The sequence below is a fragment of the Protopterus annectens genome, chromosome 16.part0 (genome assembly GCF_019279795.1).
Source record: "Protopterus annectens isolate FY-2018-M chromosome 16.part0, PAN1.0, whole genome shotgun sequence".
In the NCBI taxonomy this organism is placed as follows: Eukaryota; Metazoa; Chordata; order Ceratodontiformes; family Protopteridae; genus Protopterus; species Protopterus annectens.
The window spans coordinates 576,237,448-576,255,305 of NC_056750.1; the positions used below are offsets into that span (position 1 = coordinate 576,237,448).

Genomic DNA, 17,858 nt, shown 5'->3' on the forward strand with positions numbered 1-17,858 from the left:
TTCTTGGGTATGCCTATGGCCCAGGCAGAACATCTGCCAAGTCCAGCAGACATCATCCTTCCTGATTTATCCATCATAAGGCTTCAGTAGCTGCTCTCTGAAATGGCTATGAAGGAGATACAGCAGTACTGTTCTCTCTTTTTTTGCTTTAGTCAGAGCTGTCTATGGGGTGCTTGCAAAAGTAGCAACTGCTATGAGTCTATGCTTGTAAAATAAAAGGGGTTTGATAGGTGTAAATCAGTAGCAAGTGAATCATGTACATGTGATTTCTGAATCAACAGTACAGCAGCCTGTCAATTCACTATCATATGTCACATGCATGTGTGCAAAGCTCCTGCATGAGAACATAAATGTCACATGTCTAAAATATGCTTTGTGGACTAAGTGTGTTCCTTCACTGTCAGGAATGACAACATAAGGAGGCAGTTTAGAGAAGTTTGTGAAATATGAGCTCATCTGCCTATGTATACTACACCCAGGTATAAAGCTTCAGAGTTTCAGAGTACAGTGCCACTCTGATTGCCATTAAGCTCACAGTTTCATTCTGTATCAGGTTAGATAAGTGTGCATTTGAAATTACAGCGCTATTATCACGTGTGGAAAAATTTACTATCTTAACTACTTAGAGATGTGTACTTGTGCTCAGGATCGTGGTGTTCCAACAGGTATTAACAAGTAATGTGTGTAACTGCATGTTTTAAACTGAAGAGTGTGGTACAATCAACATGTTAAGTCCACCCATGGGAAGACCACCCTTCCATAACACATAGCTGTGTCTCTTGACAGAGATGACAGCCTTTGGAAGACAGTATGGGAGCTACATCTGGAAAGTAAACAACATGGTGTTCATATATCTGTACCTCCCACTGTAGTACTGGATACCTATGTTACCTCTGCACCTGTTGATGTTAACTTAGCATCATTATCTGCTGTATACAGTGTGTACCTATGGTCCATGTTCCCTGCATTCACATCATGACCAAAGGAAATATTGCCTGATGGAATAGGATAATTTCTTCCCTGCTGAGAATGCAGTCACACTGCAGGTACTCAAGACCCATGCTTCAATGCTCATAGGGAGATGAGATGCTAATTGTCCTTTATGGGAGCAGGTGTGTCAGGCAGTGCTTCACAGTGTCATTGCTGTGAGTAGATGGAATCACACAGCATGGATATGCACGTCATTGACATGTTCAGATTTGTTAAGAAGAAGGCATGACAGACAGCAGCAGTTGGGGGAGGGGTCAACTATAGCTGACAGCCCATTAGGGACTGTCAGACTGATATATTGTTAGGAGTTGTTGGTGTCCCTGGTTGGAACCACTGATGGTGTAATGGTACAAGCAGGTGTGGATGAAGTGCTGAGACAGTTCCACATTCATTTGCTTTGGTGGGTGAGCATTTAAGTTAGTACAAGATGTAGAACATATTTTTGTAGCACTACTATACATGTATGTGTGTATATATATATATATATATATATATATATATATATATATATATATAGATACACAGATATAATGCAGTTTGAGCACACTGTCCCACTGCTTTTATGTGTTACAAAACCATCAGGACTGCAAGTAATGCACAACTATCCTTATAGACAATGCCACATGGCCACATTTTTACCACATGTAAACATCTTAGCATTGGTGTTTCTTATGTTTTGTATTCACTGGCCAGACCAATGCACTGGAGACAGGCTGATATGATAGGAAAGGAAAATATCTAAAGCTGGTACCTTTGCAGGACCACTAATGATTCTAGACCAGAGTCACAGACAACACAGTGGCAGTCTTTGTCATGGTTGGGCATATATCCTTTGTACGAGGTGAATGTATGGCCACTCCCACAATTAAGCCTGTGAAGGCAGAGTGCTCACAATTCCATATGGGGGAAAGACTCTGTGATAGATGCAAGCCACATCAGAGCTTCTTCTGAGATTGCCTTAGCAGGTAAGCATGCTTTGTCAGAGTGGGTGTTCTCCCACAGCACAGCACTGTAGGGTGCCCCATGTTATCATGTCTAATAATTGGCCCCGAACATACAATCAGCACTTGGGATCAGTCATGAAGTGTGCAAGAATGTCATACAGACACAATCTACTGCTACACATTCCATTACAAATCTGACATCTGTGCTATGATGCAATAGCTAGGATGCCAAATGGTAGCTCTATGATTACGTTGAGGTCAGAGGCAGCATATCGACTTTTTATGAGGTCTGTGGTGGCACACACCACCTCCATTGTTACTTTATTTCTGAGGATTGCAAATGTTGTCTGTGGCCAGGGTAGAACACAAGTTATGTAGGTGGGATGGCCATGGAAGGGGCCATCTAAGTGTGTACAGTCAACACCCAAATTATTCATTATACAACACTCTGTCAGCAGTAGCAGTGACAGCACTTTGTCTCTATTGGAAGGCCACCTCAGTAATAGAATTCGTCCTGGGCCACACAGTAGTATGTCATTCCTGCCAGAGTTCAGCATCAGTCTTGTCATTCAGTGCTGAGAAAAATGGCCCAGATCATGGTCAGTTAGCAGTAGCTCAGTCTTTCACAGAACTATACAATCCTTGACATTAAATTTCCATGAGACCTCTTTTGTGATTTCCCATTCAAGTTTTGTTGACAGGCACATGTCACTTTGTCCCTCAGCAGGAGAGACGTGACCCACAATACTGATGCACAGTGTGACCTGGCCGTTATATTCAACTATTTAGCAGGCAAATTCTAGACAAAGCCAAAAACAACACGGGGGAGAAAGGCCCCAAATCAGGGACAGATTTTAAATATTTCTCCTATAAACTTAGAAAATTGACACAATAACAGGATTTGCATTAGCAGTTATTTTCTGAAGGATACAAACTTTGAAACTAAAATCTTTGTCATTATTTAATGACTGTAGTCTTCAATTATTTGCCAGAAAAAAAAAACAGATTTTATAAAGAACAGACCAAAAATATAAGGCAAAAATTTTGACATTCTGCAAAATTCTGAACAACTGAGATGTATGGACCTGACCAGGCACTACCAAGCATATTCTATATATAACACTGATTACATAATGTTTGTTCTTTCTGACACTGTCTTGTACCTGTGTACTCTTCAAAACTTATAGTTGTAGACTAGCCCATGCTGCTTCACCCGAGTTGTTGTGCATTGTGTCCATTGCTGTTTCAGGAGGTGTTGTTCAGGAGGTAGGTCTTCCTGTTCCACCTTACCTTCCTCAACAAATGTTGCTGCAGGTTGTATGCATGTGGTGTGCGGGCCTAGTCCTAATGCAGCAGTGTCATGTAGCTGGTCCAGCTGTATCCTTACTATCATCTTATGCATGTATCAGGATACAACCAGTGTGCAGGCTCTGGCAAGAGGGCACTGCTTTGTCCTCATCCAGATATACTGTGATAGTGAAAAGGTAACTTAAGCTGGACAAATATATTCAGTAGTGATCTGTGTCTCTGCATGTGCCAGGTTGTATAATGATTTGGCAACATTATCTGGATTACATATAGATGTCATACGTTAGGATACAAGGGCATATATTGCATCACCCGCAGCATGTGGACAGCATATGTTTATTGGGGTTAGTGCATCTGTACACAATCTATATAACTCTACATGTGTGCTCATCCAACTGTGCATGCACTTACCAAGAAGACAGCTGTCAGAAAAGTCACCCTGCTTGAAATGGAAAAATAGGTGATGCAAGTTTAATGGTAGACTCATGGGACCTGGACAGGTGTTGTGCAGACATATTGCCAATTATCCCCTGTGGAATGCACACAAGCAGGCAGTTTACAGAATGGTACCCTTTCCTACTGAAAAATCTTGTGTCACTATGGACCTAGTGGGGCCTTTACTCTTGCATGTTTGTGCAACTTTTGGCACATAGTACTTCTGGGAAGTGAGTGATGTCAGGAAAGTCATGCATGCTGGTGGCTTCTCGCCAATGCTACACTGGGAAAATACACATGCTTATCTACACATAAAAGCATGACTTTGAGTAACATATTCAGTGCCCTTAAGGATGAAGTCTGGAATTACTTAAGATGTCTACTGTTTGACTTTGTAAGGTCCCTGTAGCTAAGATAGTAAGCAGAATACATACATTGGTCTCTACAGATATAGGTAGGCTATGCATTCTTGTAGCTTTTGTATGTGGCATTAAATGTGTCCCAAGCTCCTCAAAATATCCATAGTGACACAGAACTGATCAATTATTTCCTGATTCATAAAATTATGGAAAGTTATCCACAGTTTGTAATACTTTGTTGCCAGTATGTGCACATCATACTATTGAACAGGAGTGCAGCACTTAGTATCAGTAAACCCTCCTGTGATCTTCATCATTATGACTACATACAACTCTCATATTTCTAGAGGCACACAATGTGATACACAAGATCCTCATGAAACAATATTACGGCAGTGTTTTGGGTGTATATGTCTGCATATCATTACAACCACATTTACCTGCCATTATACTGTCATTTGCATACATGTCTATGAACTGTCCACACCCTGCCCATAGCCACTATGTTTAATCTATTATAAACTCTCCTCCCATGTTTGCTATTCCAGAACAAACTACTGAAATCTGATATATTATGAGGGGTATTCCAGGACACAGTGCAATATCCAGACAACATTTAAAATACAATGCCATTATTCAGAAACTGGTTGTAGTTCTAAATGCTGAATGACTGGATTTAAAATACTTAACTCTATTCTTTTTGTTGCCAAATTATTTAGAAGAGTTGGTTGCTAATGAATATAAAATACATCCATCAATGAAAGCTGTAGTAATTAAAGACCATCTAACCATCCTTAAAAATAAAAAAAATCAGACATCTACAATACACATTCTGGGTATCCAATGTGTCCTTAGTACTACATAAATAAACAAAGAAATTCAACTTGTTTTGTAAATGCAGTAATCATCTTTATTGTCTGAGGAAAACAGTTTTGGGTATGTATCCATTTTTATGGTAATCGGCAGATACCCACTCTATAATTTGATGTTCAAATGAACTAACAGAGTGTCATTAATTAAAAGGTCATTGAGCAGTGAAACTGTAGATCTTTTGCTTCAATAAAGAAAAGAAACCCATCAAATTTCACATATCTTGCAAGCATGTCACCTGCCAGTATTGTGCTTTGCACTAATTGCAGAACAGCTGTGTCCTTTCAGTATTATAAGCTGAAAGGATTCAAGTGGTTGACAAGCCTCCCTTGTGATGTTCAAATGAATGTCATTTTTTGATACATTAGCATTTGTAGGCTCCTTCGATGTGGAAATTCTGTAAACAACACTTGTCATACACACCTCTTTGTGTTCTGGAAATCCATCTGTTTGAAGGAAGGCAAAAGCCAGGGGGCTTGCCTTCGGATGAACAAACCTAGACAACAGACAATGCACATCTTTTGAAACTGAATTTTAGTGCTTTGAAATATGGAAGCAGTAAGCATTAAAATGAACAAAAAACGATATCCTGGCAAAATATTCTTTATTCTAAGTACTCTGAGATGATAAAGCATTGCACCCAAAACCGTGCCGTTATCATAAAAAAAACTGTGATCTGACTTTCTGAATAACTTGCAGGTGTTTTCTGCTGCTCTTTCAGACTTGGCTGAGGGATACTACAAAGCCCTGTTTTATTTGAATCAGCTTGGGGGTTTTTTTGTTTGTGTTTTTGTTTTTTTCTAATCTCATGTAACATCTAAAAATGTAGTCTATGTCAGACAAGTAGATACTTACTTGTAACACAGCAGTACATAAAATTTTAATTAGATAATTTTATTATAAAGTGTCTTCAAATAATATGAGCTCTATGGAAAAAAAAGCTGCAACACACAGGCACACTTTTTGCATAGTAAAATGTAGCTTTTACATGTAAAGTATACATAATAGCAAGAATTCAAGGAATCTTACAGGAGCTATATTCAATGACATAGGCAAGGTCTTTAACTCAGTCTCATACCATGAACTTTTTCATCCACTATCCTGCAAATGTCCTGTAATATTTCCATGATTATAAGAAAAAAAGGGAGGGAGGGAGAGAAAACTGAGGGCTCTTCTATTTTTCTCACTCTTTTCTTATAACATCCCAACAATTTAACTTCTTAAAAGTATCTCAATTACAATGATGATCTTTGTCTTATGGGATTTCAACAACCCCTGTAGCAGAATCTGTAAGAATATGTGTCAGAAATATCGTCACTTTGCAATTTGTTAAATAACTTTAAGTTTCACTATTAGCATTAAAATGTTTTCACAAATGAATTAATGATTAGTCTTCCTAAACTCCCTTTCTCCATCCTACCACTAGCGCCATTTGACACATGCACTAAACAAGTCACATTTTTAATTCATGGGAGTAAAGCTAAATTCTTTATTCCTCTTTTTTAAATTCCATTTATGCAAAACAGTAACTTCTATATCAGGCAAAACGTTTTCCACTAGCTCCAGCTTCAAACTGCCCAACATGATCGGACATCCTCCAGTTACAGTAGATGTAGAAACAGACCTTCTATGCATTCTGCCATTAGTAGCCAAGACCAACAAAACCATAAGCAAATTACAGATGTGTCTAAACAAAGCATAGCAATGTATTAGCTCCTCCTACCAAATCAAACATCATTATATGTCACTAAGCAAAGACAAGATATTATCCATCACTAAGCAAAGACAAGATATTATCCATTCAGCTTCAGAGCCAATAAAGTCTAGCCACTGTCCTATAAAAACTCCTCCACTTCAGCCATTGCCAACTTCTCACTGCAAAACTCAAAACTTGAGATCCACTTGAGTTATTACAGCACTCAACTTTCCTCACTTGTCTAGAGGAGAGCAGTTTTTAGTACTTAATAAATAAACACCTATCCAGGCATGTCTAAGCGTAAACTCCCAGTGATTTCTCCTGTCTACCTGATGAATCTGGGCATCTTGGAGCAATGCAGCAATTGCCTCATGTACACAGACAACCCCCTCCTCCTACCATCCAGCGCTGTGCACCATTCAGTGGGCACATAGCCTGAGGTGAGGCTATGATTGAACATGGTACTTAGGTGGGGTGCCAGTTCATTCTGTAGTTTGTGTAGAACGCAGCCTGGGATATTGTCAGGTCCCATGGATGCTGTGTTCTTCGCTTTGGAGAGTGTGTTTTTTACCTGTGCAGCCGTGATTACAGGAACTTTGCATTCTTCCGGTATAGAGATGGGCACTTTAGGGGATGAGAGTGGGGTAAAGTTAGCACAGATCCTATCTGCCAGGATGTTGGCAACATCAGTTGGTTCTGTATATTTAGTGCCACTGTGCTGTAACTGAGAGCAGATCTGAGTGTTGCCATTGAGATTCTTGACATAGCTATAGAATGCTTTGTGGTTGTCTTTAGAGTCAGTGGCAATTTTGTTTTCGTAACTAGCTTTGGAGGATTTTATGAGGGATCTCAGATTCTTACTGAGGCTGTCCAGGGAGTTCCTCCAATCATGGGATTTTACTCTTTTTTGCAACAGTTTATGGCACGGGACCACCAGATTGGCTTCCTTTTTTGGAGGACAGCATCTTGGTTATGTTAGAGATTGCATGATCCATGCACTCGTGTAAGTGCTTATAAAGAGCATTTGTGTAGGATTCAGCAATAATACCTCTTATTGTCCATCAGCATGGGTGTCGTGAAGTTTGCCACTTCTGTCTTAAGAAGCGTGAAGTTGGCTTTGGAGAAATTTTTTACTGTGGTTTCCCTAATGGGAAGTGGGGGATGTGGATGTCTAGGGTGATTAGCTTGTGATCGGATCTGACCAATGAGGAACTGACCTCTGGTGTGGAGCACCAGTTGCCCATGTTGGTAATAGCCAGGTCTAGGATAGTGCTGCCCCTGGTGGGGGTGTGGATAAGTTTATCCAAGGCATTGGAATTTATGAATTTCAGAAAACATTGAGCACAAGAGTTGGTACATGAGTAGTTTTCCCAGTTAATGGTGGGGTAGTTGAAATCGCCCATTATTAAGGTGTTAGGTTGTACCCTAATATTTTCCAGTGTATCAAGAAATGAGGAGTGGGAATCCTGGGGCATGGTGGGGGATCTGTAGCAAGCTACAATTTGGATTGCAGTCTTGCCCAGAGTTAGTTGCACTTGGATAATCTCGGATGCATTATGCTGAGCAACTAGCCTGGAGGTGTGGATATCCTTAATGAATATGGACACGCTCTTCCTTTAGTGTTTTGTTCCAGGTTAAGTAGCCAAAAGGTGTGGTATGAATTATAGCCTGGTAATGCAGGGGTACTATCTGGAGCATTGAACCAGGTCTCTGTCACTGTACAGATGTCGATGTTCTCCATTTTAAGGATTGCCTCGAGTGAGTGCATTTTGAGGTTTAGACTTTTAGCATTGAGTAGTAATACCGTCAGATTTTGCTTGCTTGTACCTATTACGGTGGTGAATTTGTCATTTGAACCTTGCCTAAAAAAGGCACTATAGGGGTGGCTATTATTTAAGTGTGTTGGTAACTTTTAGGTGTAGGTTAGGGTAGGTAGGTAAGAGTGTGAGTGAGTAAGTGTTGAAAGTGGTGATGTTTGTACATATGTAATGTGTGTTTATGCAACAGAAGTGTAGAGTGTGTAGCAGAGGGTTTGATGTGTTATTCTGTTTAGTGCGACCTCGGAGTTTGTATATATAAGTAGCGGGTGTGGGGTGGCATACATATACATAGATTATGTGAGTTTCGTTTGTGTGTGTGTGTGTGTGTGTTGTATTGGTTTGTTGTAGTGTGGGGAGGAAGGTGTTGGATGTGGATTTGTTTGTATGGTGGAGGGTGTGTTAGAACACAGAGCATCACATACTGAAAATTCGATATTATGAAGTTTCAGTATTGTGACATTCGGTTTTTTGAAGTTTTGATGTATTGTACTTTTGACACTTTCATCTCGAGATACTGAAATTTGCAATTTCAGTATTTCGAGATTGTAAAGTGAATATATATATATATATATATATATATATATATATATATATATATATATATAGATCTGGTATGAATAGCAGAAAGAACGTTTTGCCAAAAGAAAATCAATTCTCCAAATGCCCTTTACACTGAAAAAACACTTTGCCGAATGTCAGTTAGCAGACAAGTGTCTGAAAATGAGTTCAGGCAGAGTTCCAGCACTAGCGCTATGTAAAGCTACAGTGTCCGTAGCAAATCATACACTGTACCCCTGGTAAATTATGACAAACGTGGCAAACGTCATGAACGAGCTTACCGGAACTATCAGCAGGGTTTATGCAACCGAGAAATCCCGAAAAGGTAAAAACATGTTAACAGTGGAAGGATTCATGTATCATCTAAATAAAAGTACAAAGTACAAAAGCTATTGGGTGTTTAAGTACAAACCCTCTAAAGAGGGTAAAGGGAAGGCTGTAACCACAACTGTTGCGGCTGGTGAAGAGTTATTGAAGTCTGTGGGTCATAACCATTCTGCAGACCCAGCTGAGGTTAAGAAATATGCTGTGTGTTCTGCTATCAAGCAAAAGGCTGCCTTATCTAGGGACACCTACTGTGTAGCTGTAGATGACGCTATCGCATCTTCCTCCATAGAGTGTGCTGCAACGTTACCAAGTAGGACATGTCTTATAAAGCAAGTGCAATGAGTTTACAAAAAACATGCTCGTAACAATTGCGTTTCCTTAACTGTACAAAATCTAAATGTATGTGACTTCACATTAAAAGTAGGACAATTCATTATGAAGAGGATGACTGACTCGAGTGAGGAGAATGTGATAGTTATGCTTACTACAACCAAAAGTCTACTGGACCTTAGTACAGCTATAATATGGCTTATGGATGGGACATACATAACTAAGGAGTGTATTTGTAGGCAACCTTACACTATTTATGCCTTGATTAAGTATGGTGCATATACCAGGTCTGTGCCATTGGTGTACTGTTTAATGACTAAAAAGTCATTGAAGGCATATCATTTTATGTGGCACTCTTTGTTTTAATTGCTATACTCCAACAGCAATGATGTGTGCTGTAAGTACATGCTTTGTGATTTCGAGGTGGCTGCCATGAAGAGTTTGAGAATGAACTTTAGTGGTGTGATTAGCAAGGGCTGTTTCTTCCCCTTCGACCAGAATTTATGGCACGAGGTGCAGTCACTAGGGTTAAGTTCCCTGTACAATGGTAACATTCAGTTTTAGTTGTCTGTAAAGAAAATCACCACCCTTGCATTCCTGGAAGAGGGTGAAGGAATAAACACCTTTCACATGTTGAAAGCAGAGTTTCCAGATGAAGGGAAAGATTTATTGTGGTACTTTAGTGAATGGTACGTTTTTGGAAGACCCAGAAAGTTTACCACTCGAAAATGTAGTGCTATACGTTTCCCACCATTGTTCCCTATATCATTTTGGAACATTTCTTGTCTAAATGAGATGTGCTTGCCTAGGACTCAAAATACAGTGGAAGCGTGGCACAGACGGTTCAAGTGCTTGGTAGGCAGATACCTCACGGATTTGTACATTATGATGTCATGTATCGTGCGTGAACAAAACAGAGTGGATGAACTTAGAGTGCGAATGGCAGCTGCTCGCCCTCCATCACAGAAGAAGTGTAAGCTGATTCAGAGGCAGGAATGTTTCCAGTGTATATATGACAACAAAAGGGAGTATTCAAACTTAGAATATGTCAGTCCAATTGAGACGTTATTACAGACACGAGCATGTTTCCATATATCTGCTGCAATACAGTAGTTATGGTTTGTTGATGGTGCAGTACTTTTTGAACATCTACTTTTTGAACAAGTTGAAGTATTTCTACACATTGCCGATGGCGTTACAGAGGATTTTGTTTACATGTAGCAGTGCTAACACCACTAGTTGTGTGGAATGGAGTTAAGGATATTTATGTTCCGTACCTGAATATTTTAAGGATATTTATGTTTCGTACCTGACAACTGACAGTACTATTTTCTGCAAGTGCACTGTTTTGTTCTGTGTTCATGTTTGCATATATGTTTGTGGAGTAGTCTGCAGTGATTTTATTTAATACTTTACGGGTCAAGACTGCATGTAGTTATGCTCACCTATACATTTTCGGCAATGTGGTTTTTCGGCTAACTGACGTTCGGCAAAGTTTTTTTTTCGGCATAAAGGGCATTTGGAGAATTGTTTCTGTGCATATTGTAATGAGATAACTGTTTTATCTTAATTTATGTCTGAATTGCTGCTGAAACATTTTTCTACTGGAGAATTTCTAATTTTACATCTTTTGAAGAAGCAGGAATAAAGTTTTGCTTTTTTCCACTGTAGGGAGCTGATGGTGTTCGAGGCCTGAAGGGCACAAAAGGTGAAAAGGTGAGAACTGCTATATATGTGCACATTCTATGTATGCATATAAAAAAAAAACAATATATATATATATATATATATATATATATATATATATATCTATATATATATATATATATATTTTTTTTTATCATTATACCGCAATGTATTTCAATGGCACTAATTTCTGAAAACTGTGATTTTTAGGCAGTCATCCAGTCATCATATTGTGGTTCATGCTGTACAAACATATATTGGGGATAAAAATACTGCATTTAATGTTGACTGATACATGTTTTACACAGCTTATTCAACAGTATTTTTCCAAGATCACAAAAACAGAATACCATCTATATAAATAAACATTTCAAATACATCAGCTGATAACAAAAAACAGTAAAACTGTCAAAATTAAATGACATCATTTTATCACAGTACTAGTTTACCACATTTTATGAAACATTTCAAAATATGTTTCATGTTTTATTGTTTTACTGTTGCATTTAAAAAAACATACTATTGTCATGTTTCTTTTATTCACAAGTGTAGGTTCCTAAAGCATAACTTGTGCTAACTGCAGCACTCTTAAAAATATTGGTCAATTTTTGTTTGAAACCTGCCATACCGTATTAGAAAGAAGCAGTACACATTATGGCAATGGCTGTTTCCTCAAATTACATTCTGACACATGAAGCCATCTGATTCATGTTTTGTTGAATGGTGACTCTTATTTTGTAAATGTGTATTTCTAAGTGCAGTTCAGTAGTAATATTTGTCATTTGTTAACCGGGTTGGTTTGGCTAGCCAGATGCCCTTTTTCAGCAGAGACCTGAGGAGAAAAGCTCCATTACAGCAATTATTTTTTTTTTCTTTACAATCAATTAAGTATTTAAGCAAACAACCATGTGGAGATACATACAGCAAAAAATAGATTAATTTTATACAATGTTTGAACAGTAAGAAAAGTTAAACATAGATATAAGCTGTTATGTACCACACAAACACAGATTCAGCATCATAATAATTATTAGGATGGGAAATCTGATAACCTAAGTGTAAGTGTAGTAAGTTGCTGTTAGTATTTTCATCTGGAGCAGTGTGTTTGTTTGCTGCACTGTAGACAGTACAGCAGCAGTCAAAACTCCAACACACTGTCAAAGGAAACCGCCCTTTTCTCTGACACAGCACAATGCCTGAATGTCAGTCCAGTGCAAGCAAAAAGCAATTCCTATTTATTTCATGAGGCCTCAACAGAGTTGTTATTCAAGAACTTACTAAACACTATTTTCTAACTGAAGGTCAATACATAGACCAGGCTACAGTGTTTCTCCTGCAATTACACTTTTGTAAAGGATGCACATCACTTCACATCTTTAACTTCTTTTGACCAAGCTTTCCAGCATCCATGACACCAACATTTGAACCCAACTTACCCACTAGCAATGGTAGACACAGAAATCACTCCAGAGCTATTTTATCTGATGCCTGAGTGGTATTTTAAGGTCATAGACTAAGGTGTGCTTCTCTGTTTCAATCTGATTAAGTAATGAATTACAGAGACATATTGTTAAGAGAATCCAGCAAGAGTTTTCTTCTCAGAGTTAACTATATTGGAAAAACTCAGAAATAGCATATGTGCCTGTTGTAATTCTGATGACTGTAATGTGAGTGAATATAACTCCTAACTTATAATATCTTGAAGTATTCCCCTTAGTGTTAACTCAAATGACCTTTGGATTATCCCATATACTTAGTAGGAGAGAGGAGGAGGAGTGCAGGAGGTCACCAACCCAAAAAAACACATTGTGCAACACTGACTGTTTTGTTTTATAAACTGAATCATGCTTAATTTTTTTTTCATAAGCATCTGGACTTACAATATTTAACCTCACACTTGCAGTAAGGAACCTCTTGAGAACTTGCGTTAACTCCTGAGGTTCAATGTGGTATTTACTTCCATTATGCTATTTTAGAAGAAGGAACGGTGCTTCTTCTGTAATTCAGAAGATGGTCCTCTAAACAAATTTAAGATGCTAATGCTATTTTTCCTTTCCAAGGACGCACCACTGAGAGTCAGAAGGCAATCAGGTGAAGAGATCTGGAGTTTATACAAAACAGATTTATAAAGCCTCTTATTTTACTATCAAACCATCAGCTGTGATGCTTGTGGGGGGATATTGGTAATGGTTCATATTGCAAAGATGAATTTATGTTTCAGAAAAATGGATACTCCACTGGACGTGTACTATTTTCAGAGAAGGCCCAAAAGTATAGCTCCATAAAATCTGTACACATAAATTGGTAAAGAAGCCACATTTTCCTCAAAATAAATTCATAATTACTAATTCCTGTCTTAGTGAGCAGTTATAAAGAAAAATGTATTATTAGCAATAATAAGTTGTTATATAGGGCCTAGCAACCAGAATTTGGTAAGTAATCCAATGTCTGTCAATAAAGAGGACAGTGAGGGGTAGAAAGATGAAACATAAGAAAAGAAGAGGGAAACCATTGTAAGCAGAGAAGAAAAGAAAATAGAATACTTTTATATGAAAAGCAAATAAATGTAGTAGAGAAAATAGCTATGACTACATTACTCCCATTTTTTTTTTAGAAATTGTATGTTCTGATAATTGTAGCTGAATTATTGAAAATCCTTACCTTTACTTGTATAGCCCTGGAAAATCTGGGTCCTGTGTTCATAAAAATGCTGTTAGTTCCCAGTACTCCATTCTGCCAGGAGAAAGAGCTTGTGACTCTACTGAGCTACACTAAATAGCTAGGACATTGAGCTTTTTCTTATGTAACTCTGTGGAATTAAGTACCTACTTGCCTTTTGACTTGTCCAGTCAAGGTTTATTTTAGGACATCCATAAACTAATAGCTTTTCTGATGGCTGTAGTTGTACCCAAAGCATGAGTTTTTGATGCTAAGACTTATAGAACCTAATTTGTTACATACAGCCTAGATTTTAATTTCTTATATTATTTTAGTAAGCATATGTTTTTGCTGCTGCATTGTGAAATATTTTTTGTTCATTATAACATCTCAGTGTTTGGTGATTGCAGCATTGTAAGGTACTTGGATGGTTGGACCTATGTGTATAAATTTTAAACTTTAGCATGATTTGTAATATACATAGTCTGTCAGATCAACATGATAAAAGCTGATAAAATGTGATTAAACATATCTGGTCAAAACTTTACAGAGTCTGGTAATGAACAAATATGGCATTTTTTAGTTGATCATACAGGGGTTAATAGACGGTATCTGCAACCCAATAACACTTGAATTATCTTCTTAGTTGTTTCAATGTGTGGTTATATTATACTAGCAATTCATTTCCTGTACTAGATGTTGTTGATGTGGTTAAAAACCACATCAAGATATAATGCAGTCTCATTAGCTTAATAGGATGCACATTCACCTTTGGTGTAAAAGGCTGTGGGTTCTGTTCCCACATCATGTATTTGGATTCATATTTTAGTACTGCCATTGCAGTGCAGCATAAGGGGGGGGGGCACAGAAACTGGGTATGCTCTCCTTTAGATTAAACTGAGACTCAATCTGCCTTTGTTGTTGTTAGGTCAGATAGATGTAAAAGATCCCACACCACTTATTGAAAAGATTAGGGAAAGATCCTCAGCTCTCTCTCCAAATTTTCCCTAGTCAGTATAAATGCCACTTCAGTTCTCTAATGAAGTGAAGTCATTGGTCTAATGGGACTAACCTGGTAGATAGGTGTTGATAGATAAAATGTTGTTTCTCCCCTTGGCTTCATATATTCTGGGAACTGCCCTAGTTGTACACTTGTTCATGATGTTCAGTTAAATCAGGCCTGTGGGCCCCTGGAACATCATACTGTGATGTGAATTATTTTTTTTGTCAGTGCCCTACCCTTTACTCCTCCCTTATCCTGTACTTGATGAACATAGAGCTCCCCCCCCCCCCCACAAGTCTTATCAGTTAAAGGAGGCAGAGTTTAATGAACTGGCAGTGTCTGACATTATTGTGGTCTTGCCAGTGTAGTCTTCTCATAACCAAATCTGTAAAAAGGCAAAGTTAAGCAAGACACTGGTCATCTATTCCCAGTTCCCTTTAGGTGGCTATTCAGAACTTGTGCCACTAAATGAGCTTAGGCTGCCAGCAACAAACAGGCCCTCTCCTGCTGTTACACTAGGCTAGAGGCTGCTAGCCCTAAATCTTGCTACAAACTAGAACCCTCATGCAATGGCACTAGCCTGGAGACTGCTGGTTGCCAACACAAATTCTCCTGCTATTTAAATAGGGTTAAGGCTGCTAGCTGCAAACTGGAATTTTCTATTGCACTAGGCTGGAGGCTGCTAGTTTTAAACAGGAACACCCCTGCCACTGCACAAAGCTAGAGGCTTCTAGCCACAAACAGGAACTCTACTGCTGTTGCAGAAGGCTGGAGGTTGCTAGTTGCAAAGAGGAACTCCCCTGTTTCACTAGGTTAGTGGCTGCTAACCACAAACAGGTACTCTCTTGAGCTATTGCAGTATGCCAGCCTGCTAAGCAACAGGGCCATGTATGACAATACTGTCATTATGGCAGGAAATGTGTTGTTGCAGACCCTTTCATTCACACCAATTTGCAGTTAGAGCTAATTTGTTTTCTGTTCTTTACATTTCTTCAACCCCCCTCTCTCCTTATCAACTCTAAATCTATAGAATTACCACAGGTGACATACTGCACAAATATATGTTGTGGATATTCTAAAGGTAGACTAACAATGTTTATTTACTCCATCACTTGATTCTTAGGCTAGTTGAATGCTGTTTTTATAATTATTTTAGGATATGAACTTAGGATGTTCTGTAGTCCTATCTCTCCTTCATTCTTACATATGGGTTCAGAGCCAACTCGGTCGATTACAAAGCTCAAAGTCTCTCAGTTGGCTCATGGCAATGTAGGTATCCCATAGTCCACTAGTAAGAATCCCCAGATCTCATTTGCCGTGTCTATGAGTTCAGAAGTGCTTCTTGCTTGACCATGGCTAAGTTGGATATTTTTCATTACTATTATAGTTCTTACTGATATTTTTGCATATAATATGGCTTAGTTTTATTAATAGTTATCATAGGTAGTAAATAGTAGTGTGTTTTTGCTATTTTTCTGTAGTTATTGCTGAGAACTTGTTGGCTGTCTCTAGGCCCATTTTTGTTCTCTGAGTGGTATCCCTTGTGTGTGCTAGTTTTTTGAGATAGTTTTCTATTGGCGTAGGTCCGTGTTTGTGTTAGAACCTTGTTCTCTAGTAGTGTATTTCAATACAATAGTATTTTGGCTAGTTTTTAGCCTGTTGTTTAAATTTACATTTTGTGGTACTTTTCTGACTTACCTTCTTTCCTGTTTTATAGCAGCTAGATCCATTTACGTTAGAGGACCTAGTCCTCTATTAAACCTTTCTGGTGATATTTCCTCAACAGGGCTAGGCCCATTTAAGTTGGAGGACCTTGTCCTCTCTTCTGTCTTTGATAGAGTTCTGTTTGTACTAAGCATGTCTAAAGAGTCCAAAGATCATAAACTTTCAGGTTTTAAAAAGTGCCTTAAGTGCTCCCAAAAAATGTCAATCACTGACGGGCATAGCAACTGTGTTTACTGCCTCGGAGCCATTCATCGTCAGGAAACTTGTTCTTTCTGTCACTCCTTCAGTTCCAGAGTTCTCCAAGAAAGGAAGAACAAATTAATCCTGAAAGGTCTCCTTAAGCCTTCCTTCGAGGAGGATTTCACCAGCTCATCATCCTCCCAAGTCTCCCTCTTCAAAGAAAGACGAAGGTCAAGTCAGCAAAGAGACAGACTATTTTGTCTGGACCTCCTCAGAAAGTATTAAAATTGGATAAGCCTTCTACCTCTTCAGCTCCACTGTCCTCGGAGCCAGTCGAGGTTATCGATGTTGACACTGCAGTGTCAGCCCCAAGTCTTTCGGAGCCGACCACTGAGAAATTGCATCGCAGCCGGTCCAGAGAACTATTGCCGGTTTCACCAACTTTATGATCTCCCCTATTGCAGAGATCTAGGTTGCCTACCTTGTCATCCAGATCTCCCAAGAGCCTTTTGGAAGAGTATGTAGAGAGTGAGTAGTGCTTAGACATTTGAAGTTGTCTGCTTTACCAAAATTGTTGCTGGCTCTGACCCAGTCAGCTCTGGAACTATCTAAGACCATTCGCTCTGTTGCTGTTCCTCCTCCGAGCTGTGTTGGTCCTTCGAAGCTGGAGATTTCAATGCCACTTGTTGTGGAACCCTTTGTTCCATCACCCCTTGTGTCTGTCTCAGAGCAGAGTTCCACTCCGACACCTTCAGCACCGTCCTTGATGTCTAGGAGCTGAAGCTCTTCAGTCGGCCCTGACAGGGACACTTGGACCTAAACTTCTTCGGTGCCGAGCCTACCTCTCGGTGTATCGGCTAGGTTGAACGCAGACCCTACATCCATCTTGAAGCCGATCGCTTTGGAACCAAGGGCTACTTCCATTTCCTCTGAACTGGGGCTGACCTCGGAGCCAGAGAGTTCTGCATT

The 17,858-nt window shown here is 39.0% G+C and overlaps 1 protein-coding gene across 2 annotated transcripts in view; it reads left to right on the forward strand.

Moving 5' to 3' along the window:
- The window catches only part of COL5A1 (collagen type V alpha 1 chain), a 1,013,097-nt gene that overhangs the window by 735,413 nt on the left and 259,826 nt on the right, over positions 1–17,858 (forward strand). For both annotated transcript variants that reach the window (XM_044058757.1, XM_044058756.1), the window contains exon 28: positions 11,309–11,353. In XM_044058757.1, the coding sequence (XP_043914692.1) occupies positions 11,309–11,353 (45 nt within the window). The remainder of the gene's footprint in view (positions 1–11,308; positions 11,354–17,858) is intronic.